This window comes from Podarcis vaucheri (assembly GCF_965113315.1).
Source record: "Podarcis vaucheri genome assembly, chromosome: 5".
Lineage (NCBI taxonomy): Eukaryota > Metazoa > Chordata > Lepidosauria > Squamata > Lacertidae > Podarcis > Podarcis vaucheri.
The window spans coordinates 106,014,127-106,034,189 of NC_138763.1; the positions used below are offsets into that span (position 1 = coordinate 106,014,127).

At 40.7% G+C, this 20,063-nt stretch overlaps 1 protein-coding gene across 9 annotated transcripts in view; it reads left to right on the forward strand.

Moving 5' to 3' along the window:
* Positions 1-20,063, forward strand: part of FAR2 (fatty acyl-CoA reductase 2) — a 142,229-nt gene that overhangs the window by 90,005 nt on the left and 32,161 nt on the right. For all 9 annotated transcript variants that reach the window (XR_014219947.1, XR_014219948.1, XM_082223164.1 and 6 more), the window contains exons 3-5: positions 14,963-15,138; positions 16,220-16,399; positions 18,992-19,169. Coding sequence is in view for 7 of the 9 variants with exons in the window: in XM_082223164.1 (XP_082079290.1) it covers positions 14,963-15,138; positions 16,220-16,399; positions 18,992-19,169 (534 nt within the window). In the remaining 2 variants the exon portion in view is untranslated. The remainder of the gene's footprint in view (positions 1-14,962; positions 15,139-16,219; positions 16,400-18,991; positions 19,170-20,063) is intronic.

Sequence of the window (20,063 nt, forward strand, 5' to 3'; positions counted from 1 at the left end):
AGCAGATTAAGACTGATGGACATTTGTTGGGGATTGAAACCGGGAAAGGGGATGGGGTGGGGTTTGGGGAGCCAAAGGGTGTATAATTATAATCCGTTTTTTTCTTTTTATTCTGTTTTGTTATTAGTATGAAAAGTGGGGAATTCGTGGAAGGGAATTTGGGTCGACTTTAGAAAAAGGATTTAAGATTTAAGAATGAGCACTGATGTATAAATTTTGATGTTGTAAAATTGGTTTTTTAAATTGAACTAAATATAAAAAGGTTAAAAATTGGGGATAAGAACTTGTTGAATTAACAATTTGAATTGGAATATAAGAAGGGGAGGTGTGGGGAAGTCAGGGAAATATGTTATAGAAAAATAAGGATTGTAAATTGTATATGTTTTCTTTTTTTCTTTTTGGTTTTTTAATGTATTAAAATGGAAAATTCTTAATAAATATTTATTATTAAAAAATAATAATAATTGGGAGGGCTTGAAACAAAAATAACATCTTTGGCAATACATTCATCTGAAATCCGGCCCATTAATGACAATTTCAAATTCGACCAGATCTCCAGATCTCTCTTAATTTCATTCTATAATTTCTCATAGTTATCTTTATATAAGTTCAAATTTTTCCCCGACAAATTAACTCCCAGATATTTAACTTTTTTCACAAAGACTAGGCCCGTCTTTTCTTGTAGTAATTTTCTTTCCTCATTGCCCAGATTTTTCTCTAAAACTTCGGTTTTGCTCTTGTTTAACTTAAATCCCGCCACCTGTCTGAATTCCTGTATCATCTCCAGTGCTTTTACTGCACTGGAGTCTGGATCCTGTAATGTCAATACTAAGTCATCAGGCTTTTAACTTATACTGTTTAGATCCTACTACAATACCTTTAATTTGTTCATCTTTTCTTATCATACTTAACAAGACCTCAAGGACTAAAATAAACAGCAGAGGGAAAAATGGGCACCCTTGCCTGGTTCCCTTCTCAATTCTAATTTCCTCTGATACCACATTATTTACTATAATTTTAGCTCTTTGTTCATGATAGATCACATTAATCCCATTTAAAAACTCTTGACCAACCCCCATACTTTCTAAGTTATGTGACATGAAACTCCAGGATACATTGTCAAAGGCTTTCTCTACATTAACATTGCTTTACAGTTCTTTCTTGCTTCCAACTTTTCCAAAACGTCTACAATGTTCCTAATATTATCTTTCATATGTCTTCCAGGCAGAAACCCTGCCTGGTCCTTATGGATATATTCCGACATAAACTTCTTTAGCCTGTTGGCCAGTATATTTCCAAAAAAATTATAATCCACACTAAGTAGGGAGATTGGTCTGTAATTATTGACATTGGATCTATCTTGATCTTGTTTTGGAATCAGAGTAATATAGGCTTCCTTCCAGGTTTGAGGTGGTCTGCCCCCTCCTATAATTTTATTGCAAACTTCTAACAGTGGTTGAATAAGCCAGTCTTTCAGTATCTTGTAATATTTTGCTGATAGACCATCTGGTCCCAGGGCCTTGCCAAGTTGCCTTGAGTTTATTGCGTATTCCACTTCCTGTCTTGTAATTAGGTCATTTAGTAGGATATTTTTACCCTCGGGAATCTTCTGCAAACCGTTAGTTCTAATAAATTGCTCAATTTTAGCGTGATCTTCTTTCTTTTTTTTATACAGTTGTTTGTAATACATCTTCTTGTGTCCACAGGGTTCTCCACAGACTTCCCTTCTGTTATGATACTTGTAATAGTACTTTGTTTTTGCCTCTTTTTTATTGCCAAGCTAAAAGTTTCCCACATTTATTTGCAAATTCAAAGTTCCTTTGTCTCGTCCTCCTTAATTTCCATTCTATTTCTTGGTTAATAATCTGTGAGTACTGAGGCTGTAAGGCTTTAATTTCCTTTTGTGTTTGCAAATTCTTCGGGTTGCCTCTTCTCTTTATCTTTTAGTTGTTCTAAAATTTAATCTTTTTTCTCATTCTGTATCCTTCTCCTAACTGAATTTTGTTGAATGAGAAATCCTCTCATTACCCTTGTTTCCATTCCCTGGTTCATATTGATTTCAAAATAGTCTTTTAGGGCTTTGGGGGCTTTATTTACAATTTGGGTACTCCTCAACAAATCATCATTCATTCTCCATCTGAAAGAAACCTGTAGGGACGTTTTCAATTCCATAAAAGCTGCATTATGATCTGAGCAGGTTTTAGGGCAAATTTCCATTTTTGATACTTTAGGAACCAAGTCTCTGGATATCCATAAATAATCGATTTTCAAGAATGAATGGTTTGCACCTAAAAAAAAGTGAAGTCTTTTTCAGTTGGATTCCTAACTCTCCATATGTCTGACAGGACGAATTTATCAGTTATTTCAAAGAAAGTCTTAGGTAATCTGCCAGCATTCAGTATTTTCTGTCTCTGTGTTCTGTCCATTAAAGTAGATGCCACTCCATTCAAATCTCCCATTAAAATTAATTTGTAATCCAAGTGTTCCAAAAGACTTGTTTCCAAGTTCTTAAAGAATTCTGATTTGCCATCATACAGATTCCCAGTAACAAATATTTATCGCCTTGTGCTGTAATTTCCACTCAATGTATCTTCCCTCCTCATCTTTGAAGATCAGTTTTGGATTCCATTTTTCTTTGACTTAAAAAACCACTCCTCTTTTTTTCACTTTATCTGAAGAAATAACTTCTTGACCAAGTTTTTTATTTGATAATTTTTTTTCTATGTAGTCTAGTGTGTGTTTCCTGTAAACAAATTACATCCAAATTCTGCTTTTCCAAAACATGGTAAACCTGGGAGAATTTAAGCCATTAACATTCCAAAAATAAATTCTCAAAGCCATGATGTTAAATTAAGGGGTCGCCGCTCCTGCCCCTGGCAGCTGCAGGCTTTCCAGTCCAAGTTCCACCGCATACTTTTGCAGAAATCTGTCCTTATCTCTAACAGTCTTAATTCTTTGCTTTCTTCCTCCAAATTTAAAGGAGAGTCCTGGAAATTCCCACCTGAAAAAAATATTTTCCTCCCCAAGACGTTTGCCAATTCTGTGAAATTGGATCTCAGGTTCAAGAAGTGTCTAGGAATTTCTTTAAAAAGAATGATCGGTTTCTCCTGAATTTTTAAACCTTTTTTATAATGCATTCCCAAAATGGTATCTCTTTGTGCCTTGGTATTAAAGACCACTATGCAGTCGTAAGTTATTTTTGAACCCTTTTTGGGGCCAAATATTCTTCCTTTTTCAACTTCTTCCTTTTTCAGATCTCACCACGCCACAAATTGGTCTGTCAAACACTCCTTAAGTTGCTCTTCTTGCAATTGAGGGACCCCTCTCAATCTTAGATGAGATTCCCTTTCCTTCATTTGAAGAAATGCAATCGAATTTTCATTTTCATATTGTAATCTTTCCAAATCCGACACTCTGTCTCAAGCTGTGCCAACCTTGTTTCATGTGATGTAATCTCAGTCTTCACCTCTTTCAATTCAGCACTTAAATCTTGAAACTTTTTATCCAGTCTTTCAATACCTTCTGTACTACGATTTGTGTTGTCATAGAATCATAGAGTTGGAATAGACCACAAGGGCCATCGAGTCCAACCCCCTGCCAAGCAGGAAACACCATCAGAGCACTCCTGACATATGGTTGTCAAGCCTCTGCTTAAAGACCTCCAAAGAAGGAGACTCCACCACACTCCTTGGCAGCAAAATCCACTGTCAAACAGTTCTTACTGTCAGGAAGTTCTTCCTAATGTTTAGGTGGAATCTTCTTTCTTGTAGTTTGGATCCATTGCTCCGTGTCCGCTTCTCTGGAGCAGCAGAAAACAACCTTTCTCCCTCCTCTATATGACATCCTTTTATATATTTGAACATGGCTATCATATCACCCTTTAACCTCCTCTTCTCCAGTCTAAACATGCCCAGCTCCCTTAGCCGTTTCTCATAAGGCATCGTTTCCAGGCCTTTGACCATTTTGGTTGCCCTCCTCTGGACACGTTCCAATTTGTCAGTGTCCTTCTTGAATTGTGGTGCCCAGAACTGGATACAGTACTCCAGGTGAGGTCTGACCAGAACAGAATACAGTGGCACTATTACTTCCCTTGATCTAGATGCTATACTCCTATTGATGCAGCCCAGAATTGCATTGGCTTTTTTAGCTGCCGCGTCACACTGTTGGCTCATGTCAAGTTTGTGGTCAACCAAGACTCCTAGATCCTTTTCACATGTACTGCTCTCAAGCCAGGTGTCCCCCATCTTGTATTTGTGCCTCTCATTTTTTTTGCCCAAGTGCAATACTTTACATTTCTCCCTGTTAAAATTCATCTTGTTTGTTTTGGCCCAGTTCTCTAATCTGTCAAGGTCGTTTTGAAGTGTGATCCTGTCCTCTGGGGTGTTAGCCACCCCTCCCAGTTTGGTGTCATCTGCAAATTTGATCAGGATGCCCTTGAGTACATCATCCAAGTCATTGAATAATACCGGGCCCAAGACAGAACCCTGTGGCACCCCACTAGTCACTCTTCTCCAGGATGAAGAGGAACCATTGATGAGCACCCTTTGGGTTCGGTCAGTCAGCCAGTTACAAATCCACTGAGTGGTAGCATAGTCAAGACCGCATTTTACCAGCTTCTTTACAAGAATATCATGGGGCACCTTGTCAAATGCCTTGCTGAAATCAAGGTAGGCTACATCCACTGCATTCCCTTCATCTACCAGGCTTGTAATTCTGTCAAAAAACGAGATCAGGTTAGTCTGACATGACTTATTTTTCAGAAATCCATGCTGACTATTGGTGATCACAGCATTCCTTTCTAGGTGCTCACAGACTGTTTGCTTAATGATCTGCTCCAGAATCTTCCCTGGTCTTGATGTCAGACTGACTGGGCGGTAATTATTTGGGTCCTCTCTTTTTGAAAATAGGGACAACATTTGCCCTCCTCCAGTCTGCCGGGACTTCGCCTGTTCTCCAGGAATTCTCAAAGATGACTGCCAGTGGTTCTGAGATCACATCTGCCAGTTCTTTTAATACTCTTGGATGCAGTTCATCTGGCCCTGGAGACTTGAATACATCTAAACTAGCCAAGTATTCTTGTACTATCTCCTTAGTTATTCTGGGCTGTGTTTCCTCTGCTGAATCATTTGCTCCAAATTCTTCAGGTCGGGCATTGTTCTCTTTATCAGAGAAGACTGAGGCAAAGAAGGCATTGAGGAGTTCAGCCCTTTCTGTGTCCCCTGTTTGCATTTCACCATCTTCTCCTCTGAGTGACCCCATTGTTTCTTTGTTCTTCCTTTTGCTACAAACATACCCATAAAAGCCTTTTTTGTTGCTTTTAACCTCTCTATCAAGCCTGAGTTCATTCTGTGCTTTAGCTTTTCTGACTTTGTTTCTACACGTGCTGGCTATTTGTTTGAATTCCTCTTTGGTGGTTTCCCCCCTTTTCCATTTTTTGTACACATCCTTTTTTAATCTTAGTTAAAAGTTCTTTAGATAGCCACCCTGGCTTCTTTAGGCACCTTCCATGTTTCCATCTCATTGGTATTGCCTGACGTTGTGCTTTTACTATCTCCCTCTTAACAAACTCCCAGCCATCATGAACTCCCTTTCCTTTTAGTATTACTGTCCATGGGATCTCACCCAGCACTTCCCTAAGTTTTATGAAGTCGGCTTTCTTAAAGTCAAGAAATTGAGTCCTAGTATGCTTGGCTGCTCCTTTCCGCTGTATAGTAAACTTCAGAAGAGCATGATCACTCGCGCCTAATGATCCTTCCACTTCTACCCCACTAACCAGGTCATCAGCATTGGTTAGGACCAGATCTAAAATGACTGTTCCTCTTGTTGCTTCTCCCACTTTCTGGACAATGAAGTTGTCTGCAAGGCCAGTGAGGAATCTGTCTGACCTTATGCTCTTGGCTGAGTTTGACATCCAACAAATATCTGGGTAATTGAAGTCCCCCATTACTACTATCTCCCTTCCTTTTGCATGCTTGGCCATCTGTTCCAGGAAGGCATCATCTATGTCCTCCGTTTGGCTTGGGGATCTATAGTAAACTCCCACAATGAGGTCTCTGTTATTCTTCTCTCCCTTAATTTTGACCCAAATGCTCTCACTTTGGCTTTGAGGTTCTAAATCTTGGATCTCTTCACAGGTATATACATCCCTGACATATAACGCCACTCCTCCTCCTTTCTTGTCTGGTCTGTTTCTCTGAAATAGATTGTATCCCTCCATTATCACATTCCAATCGTGGGACTTATCCCACCAGGTTTCAGTGATGCCTATTATGTCATATTTAGTTTGCTGTACCAAGAGCTCAAGCTCATCTTGTTTATTTCCCATGCCTTGTGCATTAGCGTACAGACATTGAAGTCCATTAATCATTCCCCCGTGTCTCTTATTTAAGGATTTTTTCCTCCCACCACTAATGACAAGCCCTTTGTCTGTAATTTCATTCAATAAAAGCATTACCGATTCCTCAAAGGCACGTTTAGAGCCACTCCATTTTCTGCTTTTTCAGCACACATCATTGCTCAGGAATTTCAAGGTCAGTCTCACAGCTTAGTGGAGTGAGAGAGAAAAACAGATTCCCACCACCACAGATGCCAGTCCAGGCAGCCAGCCAGCAGCCCTCCTGTTCCTTATTGTAAAAAGACAGGCTGTAAAAATAAGGGGGAAAATTCAAATCCCTTGGATTTTAGCAACAGTAACAGATACTTATTTAGCTACTTTAAAATGAGTCCAAACAGCAGCAGAATACAAATAGAATCAATGGAAACGAAAGTCGAATGTTTCCTCTTCCATTGTGATGTCACAATGGAGTCTAGCCTTTCCCTACCAGGAGGTCCGCTGCAGAATGAACTTCTTTACAGTAATTCACAGTCTCGCAGGGTTTAAAATTTAAAATAGTTTTTCCCCCTTCCCCCTGCAGAAGGGGGGCATTATATTGAGCTTGCAAACTTTCAAAGAGTCTTTTTATTCTTGAGGCTTCGGTCCTCATTTACCGACTCTACTTTAATTCAACAAAAGGGATCAACCTCCATTTTTAAATCCCTTTTCTCTTCCAATCTTGGTCAAATTTGAACTTTATCCTTTACTTACAGTTCCAAATTTTAAGTCCTTTTTTTAAAAGGAATTGGCCGCTCACGATCGCCAGACTCGGAGCTTCGCACTGTGATGGAAGCAGTCATTTCCAATGTGCCGTGTCTCCGACCCCACTCACTCTCAGGGCTCTTACAAGCTTACCGGGGAGTGGGGGAGTCACCAAAAGGCACCTACCGGATCACCAGGTCCTCAGAATGCCCAATCTGAGGTTTCTTTCGGGGGACCGTGTCACTCTTGCGGTCTCCCCTTGCTTCACTGCACTGGGGCTCTTTCAGCTGAAAGAACTCCCATCTGCCATTACTGGGAGATCAACCAGGTAAATCAGGAGTTAATAATTTTCATGCTTGCAGCTGTGAGAATAATAGTTGCAAAGCACTGGGAAAGATTATCAGGGTAACCAGTTCATGGCTGGATTGGAAGAGGATGGCAGGCAGCAGTATCTGAAAATTTAGCACCACAGTTGTTTAGAGAGTTAGCTGAAGATCTATGAATGAGGGATCTTCTTTTCAGCTGTCTGCCTCACAAGCTTCTTTCTGGATGGGAGTGTTTTTGTAAATGACACAAATATAATTAAGAAGTTGGAAATGAAGGAGGTGATTCAAACAAGCAAAGAATGTGAACTGAAGTGAAATGGTCATTTTGCATCTTTATGTGTATTTTATATTTTCAAAACTCAGTATAAATTTGTCTCTCTGCCTTCCTCCAAAAGGAGCCCAGGGCAGCAGACACATCAGTGATAAACTAACATAATTAGATATGTTTAAAAGCACAACGGGATGAGAGTGGTGTTGTGGTCTACACCACTGAGCCTAGGGCTTGTCAATCGGAAGGTCGCGGTTTAAATCCCCATGATGGGGTGAGCTCCCATTGCTCAGTCCCAGCTCCTGCCAACTTAGCAGTTTGAAAGCACACAAGTGCAAGTAGGTAAATACATACCGCTCCGGCGGGAAGGTAAACAGTGTTTCCGTGCGCTGCTCTGGTTTCGCCAGAAGCGGCTTAGTCATGCTGGCCACATGACTGTGTGGACAAACGTTGGTTCCCTCGGCCAGTAAAGCAAGATGAGTGCCGCAACCCCAGAGTCGTTCATGACTGGACTTAACTGTCAGGGGTCCATTACCTTTTTTAAAAGCACAACAGCACTCTCCCTGCTTCTGCTCTCTAGCAGCTGATATTCAGAGGCACATCAATACTGTATTTAAAACATGTAAAACATGGAAGAATATTCATAGTCTCTTAGACCTGCATTCAACTTCCAAAGAGTACCTACTCGGGATCTGAAACAGTTAAGACATAACTAAATCTGTGCTAAGTAAAGGTCACAGCCATTTCACATGGTGGTTCCTTTCCTGCCCCCCATATGTGTTGGAGTGCATATACTGTAAGCACACCTCCCCGCCCTGTTCTGCCCCACCCCCATTCTGCCTTCTGGGTCCAAAAGGACTTGTGTGTTAGTGATTGCGCATCTACTGAATGCACCTAAAATGGTCGCCACCTGTAACTCTAATCTGCTTTCTTGGTTTAGAGCAGCAAAGTGCCTGGCAGACCAAGGTCTACACAGCCAAGCCTCCTAGCAATCATCATAAAACAGACGGTCTTTTCCTCAGAAATGACCAGAGCAGTAATTGAATCTGTATTTCTTGAAGTAGGGGTGGCCAGTGTTGCTGGGTGGAGCAGCAGAACCACCTTCCTGGCACATGAATCGCAGCTGCAGCTTATTTGGATTGCCACTCCAAATCTGGTGCCCACACAGGACCAGCCCTGTTCTGTCCAGATAAGCTGCAGTGAAGCCAGTGGCAGGAGGGCAACCACAAATGTCTGGAAGGCATTTAAGTAATGGTTAAGTCCATTGGTTTTGGATAACTACCGTATTTTTTGCACCATAACACTCACTTTTTTCCTCCTAGAAAGTAAGGGGAAATGTCTGTGCGTGTTATGGAGCGAATGCCTACGGATGGCAGGGGGATCTGCTGCAGTCGTGAGCAGAGGATCCATGGTTCCCCTTCCTTCCCTCCTCCATGGTTACAAAGCATGGATCCACATGGATCCTCAGGATTTTTGCATTGGGCTACTCCAAACTCACTGTCAGATCACATGTCTGTGGCCACAGCATGAACCACAAAAATCATATATCCACTATTTCGTTTAGAATATTTTTTTCTTGTTTTCCTCCTCTAAAAACTACGTGCGTGTTATGGTCTGGTGTGTGTTATAGAGTGAAAAATACGGTATATTGCTCCTTATTTTTCCAGTAACTGTTTGAGAGCCTGCTTAAGACTAACATAACCTTCCAGTTCATTTTGAGCTGGTGAGGCTTTGTTCTCTTCGGAGTGTGAAAAACAAAACAAAAATACATTTTTAATTAAGATCATCCAGAGAAAATATGTAATAAAGCATAATTTTACCTTAACATTGAAAATAATTCCTGAATATTTTTTACCACTTCTGCACAAAAAACAAAACCAACCTCCCTAACATTGTTAAAATTTTGTTCATGCGGATTTGGCTGTAGCTTAATCAAACTTTCGTTGAAATAGTACCACTGTATTTGTTTCCTAAAGTGCAGTACACATCCTTTTTAGCTGACTTACCTGAATTTAAAGTAATATGCACCCACTACTATAGCAAACTTGGGATTTTATACTCACTTACTTGATCTTATCACCCATGCTGTTTAACATCTGCATAAAACTGCTGAGTAGAGTCAACCAGACTGCAACAGTAATGGCAGTATCTAAATCACCACAGAGCCGAGCGGCTTTGTCCTCAAAATGGTGGGCCAGATGGTCACAGGAGGCCTCCAGAGCTCTGGGGAGACCAAGAAAGTCCAGAAAAGCTCTGCTGGATGCTTGAGAAGCAGCATATTAGAACTTCTTCACTGCTTTTGTTGCTGCATGGTATCATCTGCTTCGTGCTCGGTCAGTTTCAGAGTGGGATCAAAAACCCCAGTACTCCAAGATTCTTCATTACCCACAGCTCACTAAAATACCAGGGAGCTTTATGGGCTCTGCAGCACCGGAGGGGGAACTAAAGAGCGATAATGTCAACAGCCCTCATCATTCCCCAACAAGACAACAGCCTTGCCTTTTCTCTTCTGGAAAGTCTCCATCAGGATCCACCAGTCTCTGGGGATGGACTATCTTAGTGAGTCACCCACCTGTGCCAAGGGGCATAGCTGCCATAAGCCCAGACTGAACCAGAAACTGGTGTGACCATGACAGTGGGATGCTGCAGCTAGCCAGCCTTTTGGTTACAGACTACTCACTCCACTGGGAGCAAAAACCAAAGATATCTCCTGCTCTGTGTGTCAGGCTGATAACAACCTGAGACAGTCCCGTGGTGACCATGGAGGCCATGAAATCCTGAGATAGTTCAAGAACAGCCTTGGCATGGATGTTGGAGTCACACAGCATAATCATGTAGGGTTCCTCCAACACCAAGCTTGAAACTACCTCAGTCAGAGAGGATGCTGTGCCGCAGGGTGGGCAGCATGCCAACAGCTTCCTAATCTGTTTTTTGAGACCCACCATCAGATGCAAGCCCTCTGATCCTGCTCTACAGCAAAGAGGTTTCCTCTGTGATTTCATTAATGCAACTTTATTGTTGATCTTCTGCTGCCGGCCACCATATTTGTTCTTAATGTTGGTGGTATGGACATTTCTGCAAATAAAATTAATTAGCTCTCTAGGGATGTGAGAAAATGCTGCCTGCCAAAATATCTCTCTCCCTGGAAATCAAGACCTCTTAGTACATTGGTCAACACTCTTTTTGCTGGGCTCTCAGCTCAGCAGTTCAAGAAGCAGCCAAAACAAAAAAAAACTCCCTTGCCTGCTCTTTCAGAGTCCCAGCTGCTCTATCCAGAGAGAGCCCCACTGTTCTTTAAGTTTACAGTTCTGCAAACACCTGGATAGGCCATTGGGCTGTAGTGCTTTCCTAAGATAACTTCTGCAAGAGGTCATTTCAGGGAGTTTACATAGCAAAAGAAAGCAGACAAGGGCCAGAGAAACATGCAAAGACTGACTTCAGGGATTTCCGGTAGGTTTAGAGTGACATGCACTGTGGACAACTTCAGGAGACCCTCCGGTCAAGTGCAAAGGCTCTGCAGAATTGCCAAACAGCACTGACGAGGCCTCTAGGCCATATGTGTAATATTTCCTTATGTCTTTGCCCCTTTCCTTGAAAGATAAGTTTAAGAAGCAGCAGTAATTAGAGAGAAAAAATATTTGAGCAGATTATTCTTGATGCATTTCTGCCTTAACTCAATTGCCTTTAATTGAGTTAATAATTGTTCTGGCAACATTTATTTGCAAGCAAACTCCTGCTGTGGCCATCATGCTGTTGAGTACTTTGGACCCTATCCACAGTGTTTTGTAAGTTGCATCTTTTCATAATGAAATTTAACACTGCTTCAAAATAGTCTCTCTTTCTTTCTTCATACCTGAATGATCATTACCTGAATGAAATTTCCAGATCAGCAACTACAAGCTATTTAATACAGTATGTTTTCATCTTATTCTTTGTATATCACCTGGTGTGCCACTATAATTTATTCTTGTAGAATGTTTTCTTATAGATGCCTGCAGATTTATTTATTTTTAAGGGTTTTTTAATTCATACTCAAAGAGAATTTTGATAAAAATCCCTTAGGCATGCAAAATGAAGGTAAAGGTTGGATCTCATAAATAAAAGCAGATAATCATGAATTTACATGGCTTTTTCCCATAGGATTTCCGTGTGTGTGTGTGTGTGTGTGATCAAATAAAAGCTTCTTTTGATGTCTATACACTACACAGTAAAAATCACTGATCACGTGGAACATCATCGTGGCACAGAAAAGTGGATTCAAGACATGGACCTTTATGATTTTTATACAGACACTGACCATACCTCTACCTAGAGACAGCTTCAAGAACCTTCAGGTCAAGATGGGACTCTCAGGGGGTTCTTGACATGCTGTATTTTTGTAAGTTCTTTGCATGTATGCATGCACTTGTCAGAGAAGGGAAATTGTTGTAATACACAGTTAGTGACCCACATTTGCATGCATGAAACGGTTAACTTGAGGGTCCCAGTGAGGCTGGAGCTTAGTAGGCTCCCTATTTTTTTCTCCTTCCCATTTTCTTTTTCTTTCTCTTCCTGCTTTCCCGAATAAACAAGAAGCCATGTGACTGTAGCTCCCAACCGCATGAAAAAACCAAGTGAACTGAATCTCTCAAAAAGGGAGATTTTTACAGGCTGCCACTTTGCTAACCAAGGTTGCACTATCCTTTTTTGTAAGGAAAGCAAGTCCTTTTCTTTTTAAGTAGTTTGAAACCATTTTTCTTTGCTTTACTGCCAATGGATTGAGACTTGTTTGCGGTAACCTCTGTGTGAGTAAAATATTCACCTGTTTGCAAAGCCAAGTGTCTGTGATTTATTCTAGCTTAAGTATTTTCATGGGGAACATTTGTTTAAAGGTGGATGAGAGCAGATGTAAAATCTTAGTGTGCTTGAAGCAATTACCATTGTGTTTAACTCTGCTATGAGAGATAAAGAATCTTTCTTCCAAACCTCTCTCTCTACAAAACAAATCCTCCATCAATTCACTGTGGTTGCAGAGGTGACATGATCTGATGATGATTTTGAAGGGATCCCTTGTTAAAATAAAGAGAATCCCAAAGGATCTGTGCCGCAGATTCATGTTTTTCTTTTGGCAGTGCTGTGACCTGTGATCTGATTGGTAGGTGGGGAGGGCAGAGTAGTTTCCTTTTGATCCTTATCTGTTCTACTGAATCTGATTCTAGGACTGACAAACTCCCCCACCCCTTTTCTTGCACAGGAAGTTTTACTAGGTCCAGAGCTTTAAATATGTGCTTGAAACAGATATTCAGCTCTGCTTAAAAAGCAAATGGTGTACATTTCTAATTCAGAACTGTGTGATTAAGTCATAGTACTGGCATCCAATAAGGAAAATGGCTTAAAATGTGTTGGGGGGGTTATTGGGTTGTTGTTGTTTTTATTTTGATTATATATTTTGTGGTTTTATATTCTGATGTTATTCTGTGAACCACCCTGAGACCTGCGGGTATAGGGTGGTATAATAATAAAAAAATATAAATAAATAAATATAAATAGCTATTTAAAAGCAGAGCCTAAGTACCTGCTTGAACAGGATAACTTATGCTGCTGACTCCAGACAGCACTGAAACACTGAAACTGTGTCAGTGCCTCATGCTACTTACTGCTGTTCTTTATGCTTTAGGAATAATCAGCTTTTTGTTTACTGAAAGTGGCATCTCTACCTTTTTGAACAAGCACAGCCTAACACTAAATCTAATCAAAACCTGTTTGTAGCTCAGTTATTCAGAAGCAGCAATTAATTATTCTAAGTAGGCATAATAAAATTCTGCTATGTTTGCTTAAGTGGAAAAGAAATGGCAAAAGAAAAGAGATAGCAAAGAGGCAAAGGGTAAAGCTGAGTTTGCATAACTGCCTGAAGCTTGCATACAGTGGTGAAGCTGATTTTTCATGTATAAAGTGTTTCAAGGTGGGCGTTATTGTGGATGGGCGTTATTTTTTGCAGCCTCTACATGATGTTGTCATAAAAATGCCAGCCCATTTTCTACACACAAGCACCATTTAATCACCAGTATTATTATTTTTTAAAAAAAAATTCGGTAAGTTTAAATAAATAAAAAAACTTGTTGAGAACAATCCATTTACAATATTGAGCTCCTACCTGGAAGTACCCATAAGCTACCCACAGTTGTTGCCTGCAGTGGTGGACAGAATTTATCCTGAGAATCTCTACCTTCTTCAAATATTTACTGAAATGTCTGTAGACAGAGATGTGACTGAGTAATATTTCTGGTGGGTGCTTTTAGTGTGTCCCTCTTCCCCCAGACTGGTAAAACTAGAATAAATTATGCAAAATGGCATATGCATCATTCAGTTTTTGTTGGTGCAGAATTTGAATTGGTTGGGTGCCAATTTTTATTTTCTTTTTTTGGTCTCAGAATACACATATCCCTATCATTAGGAATAGTCAGCAATTTTGTATTCGGGAAACCTGTCATGTAAGCAGAGCAGATGCATTGTTGTTCTTACTGCAATTATATCCTCCCTTTTTCTCCAAGGACCTAAAAGGTTCTTGATCGCCCCATTTTATCCTAACAACAACACTGTGAGGTCAGCTAGGCTGAGAGACAGACTGGCCCAGAGTCACCTGGTGAGTTTCATGGTCAAGTGAGGGATTTGAATACTGGTCTCTCCCAGGCCTTAGTCTAACACACTAAGCACTGCAACACAGAGGGTGATGCAATCTGGACAATGCTCCATTCGCACCTACCCACCATCTTTAATTCCCTACAGTGCCTTTGAACTTCCACTGAAATGTGGAATCATTATGTGATTTGAGTTGAATTTATCTGTTGTCTTCTTGTGTTCTTTTTATTTATTTATTTCATAAAATTTATACACCTCTTGATGGTATTCCCTCAACTTCCTAAGCATCTGGGTAGGCTTGTCTGAAGAAAAATGTTTTTGGCAGGCTCAGAAAAGAATGGTTTTATATGTAACATTTTTGTGGATAAATATATGGAGAAAGCATTTGGCTGAGCCTCATTGTTTACAATAAAATAATTTTATTATTTGTACCCCACCCATCTTACTGGTTGGCCCCAGCCACTCTCGGCAGCTTCCTACAAATATAAAGCGTAATAAAACATCAAACATTAAAAATTTCCCTAAACAGGGCTAACTTCTAAAAGTCAGATAGTTGTTTATTCCCTTGACATCTGATGGAGGGCGTTCCACAGGGTGGGCACCACTACCAAGAAGGCCGTCTGCCTGGTTCCCTGTCCTCCTTCTCACTTATCTGTGTTTTGTGTTTGTGTTTAGGTGTTTGACAGAGTCAGAAAAGTGTGGCCAAACTTCTATGAGAAGATTAAACCAATCAATGCTGAACTTACACAGCCAAATCTGGCCATTGCTCCTGAGGATGCTCAGGAGCTCCTCTCCGAAGTTAACATTGTCTTCCATTGTGCTGCAACAATTCGCTTTGATGAGCCACTGAAGTATGTTATGCTTGCTTTTCCTTTGTGTTTCTTACCCCACAGTCCTAATCAGGTTTACTTAGAAGTAAAACTACTGAGCTCAATGGGACACTTTCCTAGTAAGTGTGACTTCAGTACTATGGTGAATTTCACTTTGAAAAGAATTACAAGAGTACATACATTCACTTAGGGATTATCCACACTTACCTTTTGTTGTGCTTTAAAACTCCAGGTCTGAGTTTCTTCTCTCTTTTTTGTCCCAAGCTTTCCCTTTGAAAACTCGTTCTTTAAAACTGAATCAGAGCAAACATCAGTTTGGGAGTTCTGCACTCATACACTGAACTTTAAAGGGTGGACAGTGCTTGGTCATGGCAAACACTCCTGATCTTCTGTATCAAGAAAATCACCCCTTCCTTCCTTCCGGGAACAATGAGTTGCAATAAATAAAAATAGCCACACATTACAAATAACAACATAAGGAATTCCTGCTCAGTTATAAACATACACTTATAGTCAGTAGTCTACAGATATAAAAAAAACCATCTGAACAGTTTTCCATCGAGAAGGAAAGGGAAAGTACATGTTTTCATTCTGTTAGCTTTTCATCCAAACTTTTCACTAAGCATTCTCAGTGAACTAATATCACAGTACTTTAGATCATGAGGTACAAGGACAATTCCAACTTTGCACCTAACCCAAAGCAGTGTTTCTTTGGGGGAGTCTTGAGCAGACAACCTTTTATGTAAGACCATGTTGCCCAATGTTTGATTTGCAGCATCTCCTTTCTAGCTCAAAAGAGGTCCCACCCTGCTCTGACAGCTGAGATCCTTCGATAAGGTGGCATGGATGAACCCAGGGTCTTCTGCAGACAAGGTTGTAGAATACCACAGAGATATAGGCACATCCTAAGTTACAAGAAAAGGAGCAGCACCAGTGACTTCCAGATCTCACCCAAGATCCAAAAACATGGAAGGAAGTGCGGGCTGCATCGCTTACTTTTCTTCATGTTCCCCTTAAACATCTGAAGTAGCTCTATTAATGCTTACTTAGATGGTCATGCCAACAGGACTTCTTAATAACCTTTTAATGCTTTCTTAACCAGGCAAGCCCTTCTGTTAAACGTCATGGGAACAAAGGAGCTCCTGAAGTTGGCCCACCAGATACAGAACCTTGAGGCCTTCATCCACCTTTCAACTGCCTATGCATACTGTAATCGGAGTTACATAGATGAAGTCATTTATCCTCCTCCTATGGATCCCCAGAAACTTTTTGATCTTGTAGAGTAAGTGATGGAAATAAACTTCTCTCCTGCTGATGTAAACATGATTTTGGAACACTAAGTGCTTCTTCCTTAGGGTTAGGGTTAGGGTTAGCCACTCTGTTGTGGTGCTATCCCACCTACCAGTTGTGCAGGCTTTTCCCATCTTCATCACCTCCCTCCCTCCGTGATTAAGTGGGAAAGCTTTCCCAAAAAGATAACCAGTGTGCAAATCACCAACTACCTTGATCACTTTCCAAGCTGATATTTGCCAAAGAATGTAAATGTAGAGATGAGGAAACTATGAACATAAGGAGAGGCCTGCTGGATCAGGCCAATGACTCATCTGTTTCCAATCTGGTCACAGGGAAACAGGAAACATTTGTGGGCAGCATGGCGAGTTCTTAGCCCTCCCCCCCCCAGCACTTCCCCCCACAACTCCTTCAGTCTATTTCCCCAGTTAGCTTCAAGACAGGCAAGAGGCTCAGCAGGAGGCCAGGGGGAATGGCCAGGAAGAGAGGTGAATTAATGAGCTCTGCTGCCCACACCACATCTCTCCTCCGAAGCTCCCCTATCACTGTATTCATCATGTATGGGGTTGGGAATGCATCTTTACGAGCATTTGCAGTTCTGGTGCAAAAAGTATTTTAAGTGTAACACCAAGAAGCAGCTTTCTGGTGTGAATGTGAACTTCTGCATTGCCTGCCATTCTGCTTGGACATTCTGCCTGCTTTGCCAGGGTATGCCAGGCTACCTTTATGTCCTGTGCTGCTCTTTTGCCTCAGCATACCCTTTAAAGCTGATTGTCCTGAGCATTAGATTAAGAAAAACCTCTTTGGATATGGCAGATTACTTGTTACCCTGGCTGCTCTGAGGCCCTCAGATGTTGTGAGTTCTGATTTGCAGAGATTAATTGTCGCACTTCATTAACAAGGAAGCCAGCAAAGGGGAACATGGCTGCCTTTAAATAAAATTGTATCCACATCAGGAGTTAATGCTGAATTCCATATTAAAAGGAACTAGAGAAAAATGTTTGCATCCAAGCCGTCTAGCTTTCTTGGTTGTAGACTGTCAATAATATAAGTTCAAGTAATAACTAGGGTTGTTACCTTTTTAGAGGCCCTGTCCCTGCCTGTGCCATTTGATTTTCCTGGCTTGGTATAAAAAGTGATGTGTAAAGATTTATTTGTTTCCTTTCTGTGGCGGGGGTGGGGGGAGCACTAAGCAGGGAAGAGGGAGATTGGATTTAGTAGGTAAGGTGGCCAGATACAAGAAGGAAAAAGATTCTGTACTTTTAATATTGCATAGAAGAGGAAATTTCAGTAGCTGCTACACAGGGCTGTATCTTTTCAAATTCTTTTTTCTGTACCAGAGGTTTTCAACCTTTTTGAGTCCATGGCTCCCTTGACCAACTACATTCTTCCTGTGCCTCCCCTGTGGGATACCTGGTAAAAACTTGTGTTGTTTCATCATTTAGCAGTTTGGCCTTTAAATAAAAAAGATTTAAAATTTAAGCAGCAGAGCTTTGAATAGGCTTTTAAAAATATGGCCCATCCATTCCCCTACTAAATGCTGTTTTTGTAAGTTTTGTAAGACTAGACCCATCTTTCCCCCTCTTGTTACTTGCAACCCTCACTCTGCTTCCCCCACCACAAATTCCTCTCTCTACCTCCCCATGTCATCATTTATAATCTCCCAGACCGAACAAAAGGGTCTCCATCTTGGATGGATTCAAGTTACAATAAAGGAGATTCTGACTAAACATCAGGAAGAACTTTCTGACAGTAAGAGCTGTTTGACTTCTACGAGAAGTGGTAGAATCTCCTTCCTTGGAGGTTTTGAAGCAGAGGTTGGACAGCCATTTGTCTTGGATGTTACATTTAAGATCCTTGCAGTTTAGGAGGCTGGACTGGATGACCCTTGAGGTCAGGGGTGCCAGCTTGAATTGGGGGCCCCAGGTAAGCCCCGCGCCACATAATCACATGATGCATGCACACCATGTGAAACCCAACCTAATAATAATAATAATAATAATAATAATAATAATAATAATAATTTGAATGGCAATGGCCATCAACTGGGGGGGAGGTCCCCCTCTAATGTTTTATTGGGGGTGAAGACCTCATGGCCCCTAAGAGTTGGCTCCTAAGTTGGCTCCTATGCTTGAGGTTTCTTCCAAATCTACAATTCCTTTTCTAGTGGGGGGGGGGAGTCATGCAGCAGGAAAAGACTCCTACTCCTGCCTTCTTCCTATGTTCCTTTAAATGTGTTTGTGGGAGGGGGGATTATGGGCTTGTTTTGTTCTTGTTCTTATTTTTATTTTTATTTTTATCATTATCATTATCATGCATTTTGTATTTTTATTTTTTATTTTAGCCTATGAACTGCCATGAGATCTACGGATGAAGGGTGGTATACAAATTTAATGAATAATAGTAAGAATAATAATAGTAATAATAAAAGTAATATCTTAACTTGCAATGGGGAGTGCTGAAATCTTGTCCATCTTATTTTGATGATGGTTCTACAAATCTAATTCCCCTTTTCCTCCTTTGCATCGTTTCTTTTCATGGCTATATTTCAATGGGTGGTTGTTGTTTTTTATTATCCTGTTAGGGGGATGGATGAGTCCCTCATTCAAGAGATCACACCCAAACTGATTGGGGATTGGCCCAACACCTACACATTCACCAAATCCTTGACAGAGTACGTAATTCAGCAAGAGAAAGGTAACCTAAATACTGCCATCATTCGACCATCCATCGTGTGCTGCAGCTGGCAAGAACCTTTCCCCGTAAGCATGACTGTTCTTCCATTTCTGTTGAGTACTCTGAAAATTTCCACTGCAGCTGTTGCTTTGCTCCCAGCATTTTGTCTCTCTGGAAATTGTCGCTACAAATACATTTGCTAAATATCTCAATGGCATCCATTCCTTGGACTGTCTTGCTTCTTGGCAATGAGGGGAGGAAGGAAGGAGAACCGTATGGATCCTGGACCATGGATTTCTTTTCCATACCCCTTTGGGGACATTCATTCCCAATTTTGTGTGGGGATGAATGCATCCTGCGGTGAATAAATAACAATTTTTCATTACTCGTTTATAAAGCACCTACAACTAATACTGTGAATTAGGTCTTGAGGTTATTCCCTAACACTATGCTTATTCCTTAGTGTACTTATTCCTATCATGCCTTTTGTATTACTGCTGTTTACTTAGAATGTGGTGAACTGCTTTGGGCAGAATCTTTTGGGCAAGTGGTGATTGCTAACATAAGCAGATGAGGAGGGCTTTTCGCAGTGCTTTTTCTGGGGTGCTCAAAGGTACCAACACCTTTTGTCCTCCAAAGGTTAAAAGTGTGGCACTTCACGTACCAGCACCTTTCCTTCTAAAAAAACCAAAAAAACTAGTTGTGGTTTTTTTAGTGAATTGTATTTAGGTGGTGGATTGATGAGTGCCTAAGTTACGTAGTCACCTTATCCCAGCATTGCCGCAACCATCCTTTTTTTAGAGAGAGGGAGAGAATTTGGAGACAATTTGAAAGAGGGATGTGTCCACTCATTCTACTTTTGCCTCTGGTAAATGAATTTGGAATATTTTTGTATTTCTAAAATCTACAAAACCTATTTGACCAGTAGCTTGCTTAGACAAAATATGTGAAAGTCACAGAACGCAAAACCTCTCCAAAAC